The sequence below is a fragment of the Olea europaea genome, chromosome 3, assembly GCF_002742605.1.
Source record: "Olea europaea var. sylvestris chromosome 3, O_europaea_v1, whole genome shotgun sequence".
NCBI lineage: Eukaryota > Viridiplantae > Streptophyta > Magnoliopsida > Lamiales > Oleaceae > Olea > Olea europaea.
The window spans coordinates 24,799,473-24,806,404 of NC_036239.1; the positions used below are offsets into that span (position 1 = coordinate 24,799,473).

Sequence of the window (6,932 nt, forward strand, 5' to 3'; positions counted from 1 at the left end):
TCCATAGCATCAATCACTGGCGTGCCGTCATCTGCTCCACGATTCCAAGCGGTGGAGCTAGGTTCACAAGGATGGGTTGCCGCTTGCAGGAAGGAAAGGTTAGGTTTTTGTGGCATGAGGCCGGTGGGTTTCCGTTCAAGGGCTTGTGTCCGCTGCCGATGATGCCCAGGGCGGTTGGATTTGATATTGGCTAGTTAATTTTGAATTTTGAGTGAGAAGGCTCCATTCTTGTCACAAAAGTGGAACGTCACTTATTTGTATCTATATTAGTTACTTTTGTAAAAATCATGTAATAAGGCTCTTTTGTTTATTTAATTATCAGATTCGGGATTTTGTCAAAGAGGTTCAAAACGAACTTCTAAAACCAGGATTCAACTCTTTTGGTCTGGGGGATTGCAAAGCTCCCAAAGTTCTTGGTGATATTGTTGAATCAATTGCTGGGGCCATCTTCCTTGACAGTGGATGCAACACTGCAGTTGTATGGAAGGTTAGTGATATTCATGGGACAAATCAAAATTAGTGTTTTGGTGATTTTGATGGTAATTTATAGTTTACTGCGGATGGATGGGAAGCTTGAATTGAAAATTCTCTCATTTTTGTATATTTCCAGGTTTTCCAGCCATTGCTGAATCCAATGGTCACCCCAGAGACACTCCCTATGCACCCTGTTCGAGAATTGCAAGAACGATGTCAGCAACAAGCTGAAGGTCTAGAGTACAAGGCCACACGAAGTGGGAATATGGCAACTGTGGAAGTATATGTTGATGGTGTCCAGGTTGGGATTGCCCAGAATCCCCAGAAGAAAATGGCACAAAAATTGGCTGCTAGGAATGCTCTTGTTGCTTTGAAAGAGAAGGAGACAGCCGAAGCCATGGAGAAAGGTGAAGAAGATGATGAGAAAAAGAAGAAGAACGGCAGCCAAACTTTTACCAGGCAGACCTTGAATGATATTTGCTTGCGAAGAAATTGGCCAATGCCGCTATATAGGTAATTAGATTTCTTCTTTTATAAGTCAAAATTTATGCATAAAAGGAAGTCATCTTGTTGTTAGATGTTCTCTGCATTAATTTAGTATTTTTCACTTTTAGATGCGTACAAGAAGGTGGTCCTGCACATGCAAAAAGATTCACATTTGCAGTGCGTGTTAATACTTCTGATAGAGGATGGACTGATGAATGTATTGGAGAGCCTATGCCAAGCGTCAAGAAAGCCAAGGATTCTGCTGCAGTTCTCCTCCTTGAACTTCTGAATAAATGGTATACACGATAACTTTTCAAGAACTGAGGGAGGCTCGGAAATCATGCATAAAATAAAGAGTGCCAGGGGTGCCTATTGATCTGCTAGGTGATATTTCACCAAGAACATACCTTTATTTTTGTTCTTCTCAATGAGGGAAAAGACACCCCCCTTGTCTTTCCTATTGGGAAAGCTGCTATTTGTTATAGTTCATTGGTGGTTGGTCTTTGGCCCAGGCCTTTGATGGATGAGTGGATAGATTTGCTTCTTGTTGCAAGGTTCTACTTAGATATGGTGGGAAAAAAAACAAAAGAAAATGGGATCAATGTTTTTTCCATCTCATTTTCGCTCTAATTGGATATAGTGATATTTGAACTCATTAAAATTCCAAAAAAAATTGAAAAAGGTAACATGACTGGCAACAAACAAGAAGAGAAGCTATGGATTATCAGGGTTTTTTTTGAGACTTGCGTTGCTTAGATTATCAATCTTTGTGATTGTTGCTAAGAGCTTAGATTATTTTTCTTTGTTTTTGTTGCTGAGAAACAAAGATGAGGTGTTTCTTTTTTGTTCAGCTTCAAATGTTTTTGAGGGTAAGATCATGTAGAGTGCATATCATATCTCAACTTGTGATCAAGCTTTTGTTATACGGCCTCTTGCCTAGCTGCAGTTTTCTTGAATATCTTGTTTGGAGACAGTTCCAGATTGTCAGTTAAGCGTAGGTTGCTGTGTTTTTATGGAAATAATTTGTATCTTCAATGAAAGCTGTATGATTCTATATTTTTTTCGAACTCTAATAAAGGCTCAGGGCTATACAACATAGATTGCGTGCTGTGTTACCACCACATAGGAAGTACAATTGCATGGAAACTTTCAAGATCATAAATTGAAGCACATTGATATTATACACAAAATGAGAGTAATGCTATTTGTAGTCGTTCACTGTTATAGTCGACCTACGTCGCATAAATATGACGGTTGGTGATTTGATGTATTAATTTAGTAATTTTTTATTACACTATGCATCAAACCACTAATCATTGCACGTATATTATGTAAGATGATTATAATAATGAGCGATTGTAAATAATATTATTCTACTCGAAAAGATATTTGAAAACAGTATAGTTCCTCTTCCCAGCCTTACCCATTCCAAGATCCGGCTTCAATTTGTTGTAGCATCTAATAACCATACATTTCTAGATTGTTCTTGCAGCAATCTAAAAATTCTAATAATCACAAATGATGACCAAGTAATGTAAGGTAAAGGGACAGAAGGGAGGAGAGGACAAAAACAAACAAAACGGAATACTAACGCACACGAGAGAACAATCTAAAAATTCCTACAATTCACTATATTGTCATATGAAAGGGCTAAAAATAATTTCATACGTTCTCTCAATATACATTAGTAGCAGTCAATTGAAAACAAAATACAAGCCCTTAAAACACATGCATGTAGACTTCTCATAAAGATGTCGACTCAGATTTGGAAGCGAGATTGTCTGACGGAACATATATAGAATCTGGTGACATAGATATCATCTGAAGGAGGCTTGAATTGGAAAATGTTTCCTCCAGTGTAGGACCTCTCCTACCATCTAGATTATATTTTGTGATGTGCACCAACTCCCTGGCTACGTCAACCATACTGAGTTTGCCGTCAGCACCAAACAGTAAGCACCTTGTTGCAAGGTCTGCAATTATCTCTATCTGGTCCCGGCAAAATGGTGGTTGCTCGTGATAGTATAGACTCAGATCCACAATTTCTTCTAGCTTTCCGTTCTTTATCTTCGGCAAAACTATTGTTGAAAAATTCAGTGGTGCTTTGCCTGTGATAAGCTTTAAAAGGACAAGGCCAATGCCATAAACATCATTCCTCCTGCAATGTGAAACTTCAAACTCTCCTCTTGAATGGCAAACATCCTCATGGACAGCATTGAGTAGCTCAAATCCAGCAAGCTTTACACTGAAATCCTCATCTAAAAAGATGCAATCAGAGTGCAGATTATGGTGGAAGATTGGAGGTGAAAATTCATGGAGGAATGCAAGAATACATGCAGTCTCAGCAGCAATATTCAATCTCTTGTACCAGTCAAGAGCTATCTTTTGCTCTTGTGTTTGATGTAAATGTTGCTCGAGGGTTCCATTCGCAGGATACTCATAAACCACCAGGGGAGTGTATCCAGAATCAATATACCATCCAACAAGACGTGCCATGTTCTTGTGTGAAATGGTAGACAACACCTCCACTCTGGACAGAATTTGAATGAGGTCTCTCTGGCTCTCACATTGTACCCTTTGCACAGCGATATGCAATCCATCTATAAGAATTCCAGCATACAGTGTGGTCTTGGTGCCATCAACGATTTTCTGCCTGTCTTCGAATCCTCTTATGGCGTCCTCAAGCTCGTGGTAAGTAAATAATCTAGCCGTGCAGGGTTTTCTTGATAAAATGGTACTTTGACAGTGGGCCTGATCAGAAATAAATACATCTGACTTAATAGGCCGTTTCAGAAGACAAAAAAGTGCTGTCAAGGATGCAATCGCCAAAGCCGAAGTCAAGATTCCTGCATAACAGAATGATGTCAGGAAGTCTTTCTATCAAAAGAGCATAACTTTATGAGATTCAAAGCTTAAATTTTATGGAGTTGCAAAAGAAAATAATAGGGTTCATGGTGACTTCTGGGAATTACATGAAGAAAAAAATCAACAAGTGAATTATTCTCCAAAAACAGATTTATTTTATCATTTCGTAACTAATGCAGATACAGAAAGCTTCAATATATGTTCCATGCTGAAGGAAATATTTGGGTCCATTCAAAGAAAAAGCTAAAGTTACTTACCAGCTAGAAGTGCTGCTTTCTTTCTTCTATGGTCAACAGGGTAACAATCATTACCGTACACTTCCTTTCCATCCTTGAAGCAGGCTGTCGAAAAGGAAATTACTTGGTACAGATCATATTGGGGAAAAAAAATTAAATTAAACTCATAATCAAATTCCAGTCGATCCTTAAAATGAAAATGACAAAGAAATTCCATTTGCTCTAGCAAGCAGTTACCGCACATAATCAGCACAGTGACAACGTTATAGTGTTGCTATATACCAAATATATCAAATAGTGAAGAGGAGCATCACTGAAGGGTTTGATTGAGCCTCTCCCATCAGCCATAGTTTTTGGGAAAAGTGGTTGTATCTCCCCACATCACGTAGAAAATTAATAACATTCATAACATGCTACTAGTTCACTTACCATAAAGATTTCACTTTTTACCCTTTACTTACTTGACTTCTATTATTTACTACAAACAATTTTCTAATGTATATACATCAATAACACAAACATATTCAATTTGATATGTATGATACAATTTATATTACCACATTTAGTTTCAGTTAGTCTCTATACCTGCAGTGTTCGGAAAGAGTCATAATTTGTCTCCTTCACTCGTGGGTCCAAACAAATAGAACAGATACGAGCAAACACAGAGCAGCCTGATTCTAGGTAACGGTACAAATTAGACACGATTTTTACAAGTTGCAAGCTTATTGAACGACCAAACAATATGGAAATGTTACTATTATACACATTATGCAATGCTGCTAAATTACTAATAATGACAAGTTGGAAACATAAACTGATTGATTAATTAAATATTTTCTTGCACGTCATCAACTATGCTGTGAAGGTAACACTCGACGTAGAACTTCACGAATAAAATAAAGAAGGGCAAAACTCACATTTGAGACATCCAGCTCCGGTAGCAAAGCCGTCGCCAACAAATCCATCTTGACATTGGCATCTCATCCCTGACAAAACAGAGGAAGCATTGACGGCATATGCATTGGCAGCACAAGTTGCTTTGGTTGAATTTCTGGGGACAGCCCATTCTAACTTAACACCACGCATGGCAGTTATGCTGCCTGGCAAAGCAACCCAAGAGGAGAATCCCCTGCATCCAAACTGTGAAAAAACAGAGAAGCTATCACTGTTTTCTCCTTCGGGCCAAACACTATGGTCCGACAGTGGGTAGCAGCAAGAAGGATAGTCACCCGCTTTGCCATCACAAGCTGATATAAGAAAACCCTTTTCGCAATCTGCTTTGCACAAAGACGAATCCTCACAGTCATACAAATCAAGCACATTGTCAGTAGAAATGCCCAAGTATTCATTTTCAGAAAAGGTAAATGACTTCAAATCATTGTACTGACGACAGATTGTCGTATTGGGGATGTCCACTAATACACCGTCCGGGAAAAAATGGAGCACCCGGTAGCTTGCGGACCCAATATTGAGGAAAAGAGAGGATGAATTAACACAAGAGAGGCGAAAAGCATTAGAAAGTGACACACAGTGAGACTGATTGACATAAAACGGGAATGGAATCATAACTTTCCCACATTTTTCTTTGCATTGATTTGGGTTTTGCAAATCGGGCAGTAGACCTTGTGCATATACTCCATCTGTGTCCAATTGGGTAACGAAATAGCTCAAGAAAAACAAATGGAGTGCAAGGGACATGGCAGTGAAAGTGTTAGAAGAAAGATGTAGCTTAGAGTTTGTAGGTAGGAATAAAAGTGATAGAGTACGTAATGAAGAATGAGCGGCATTGGAAAGAGGAAAAAGGAGACGAATGGTCTGTGGAATGGGATGCATCCTTACCTATGTAGTTGTGCAAATGCCGGGGTGGCGGAGTTGGAAGCCGCGCCACCACTCTACCACCACACATCTTCAGCTGAGGGTTTTACATCTGTGTGAGTGGGTCATCGAGATGCGATCGGTTTGCAATTTCGAAATATTAGCAGTGTCTCTACGCGAACGAGCAATAAGCCAAAGTTGCTCATGGGAGGGCAAAAAAAGGGGAAAATGGGGGTCGCCAAGCACAAAACTAATTAGAATTATTATTATTAACAATGTTTTGAAAACCGACCCGAACAAGGTAAAGGGTCAAGGATCAAAAATTCAACCGGGATCGAACCGGACACAAAAATACCATAACATTAATTATTTTTTAATTTCATACTAATAATTCAAAGTAAATACAAGTCTATTTTGCTAATTAAATTTATTATTATACAATTATTCATTTATTTTCGATACTTTAAGGTTAATAATCTATATATTGAAATAATTTTTACTTTGTTAAAATTGTAATCGTACGAGCTTATTTGAAAATGACGTCCAACATTATTATGCTAATAATAAAGTGATTTTTAGATTGAGTTTAAAAAATGAATAAATGAAAATATTAAAAGATGAAAAATTCTATTTAAAATTTGAAAGTTTAAGTTTTAACTTGCAAATTTTGGAAAATAGTGTTATGGGAATTGAGTGGAATCCCACCGGAAATCAGTGCAACATGTTAAAGGCACCGACTCTATTAAAGTAGCAGGTGCATGACACCCACATCTCAGTATGGGCCTTTCATTTGCATGGTTGGCCCAATAGTGGAGTAAAAGTTTGCTCCTAAAAGAAATTTTAAAACCCGTAAAATTCGGAACGGTTTTCGGTTTAGCGGTTTAACTGGTCTGTTTAGTGGTTTCCAAACGGGTTTCTTAATATACGGTTATTAATCTACATCGGCTCGGTTCTAAGACCGGTTACAGATTTTCCTGGTCCAATCAGTCGGGTCGGTCCGATTTTAAGAACATTGATTATTAATCTTGATCATATTGTAATATAATAAGATAATTA

At 38.1% G+C, this 6,932-nt stretch overlaps 2 protein-coding genes across 2 annotated transcripts in view; one reads left to right on the forward strand and one right to left on the reverse strand.

The window, feature by feature from the left end:
- LOC111380386 (endoribonuclease Dicer homolog 1) overlaps positions 1–2,058 on the forward strand; it is a 22,990-nt gene extending 20,932 nt beyond the window's left edge. The window contains exons 11-13 of the mRNA XM_023003936.1: positions 323–487; positions 611–987; positions 1,089–2,058. Coding sequence (XP_022859704.1) covers positions 323–487; positions 611–987; positions 1,089–1,269 — 723 coding nt within the window. The 3' untranslated portion in view covers positions 1,270–2,058. The remainder of the gene's footprint in view (positions 1–322; positions 488–610; positions 988–1,088) is intronic.
- Positions 2,059–2,562: 504 nt separating this feature from the next.
- On the reverse strand, positions 2,563–6,085 carry LOC111390831 (probably inactive receptor-like protein kinase At2g46850). Its single transcript, XM_023015949.1, has 3 exons — positions 4,979–6,085; positions 4,083–4,166; positions 2,563–3,806 (listed from the first exon to the last, which is right to left on the reverse strand). Exons 1-3 carry the CDS (start codon positions 5,892–5,894, stop codon positions 2,704–2,706), a joined length of 2,103 nt encoding a protein of 700 aa, XP_022871717.1. The 5' UTR covers positions 5,895–6,085; the 3' UTR covers positions 2,563–2,703.
- Between the last annotated feature and the right edge of the window lie 847 nt (positions 6,086–6,932).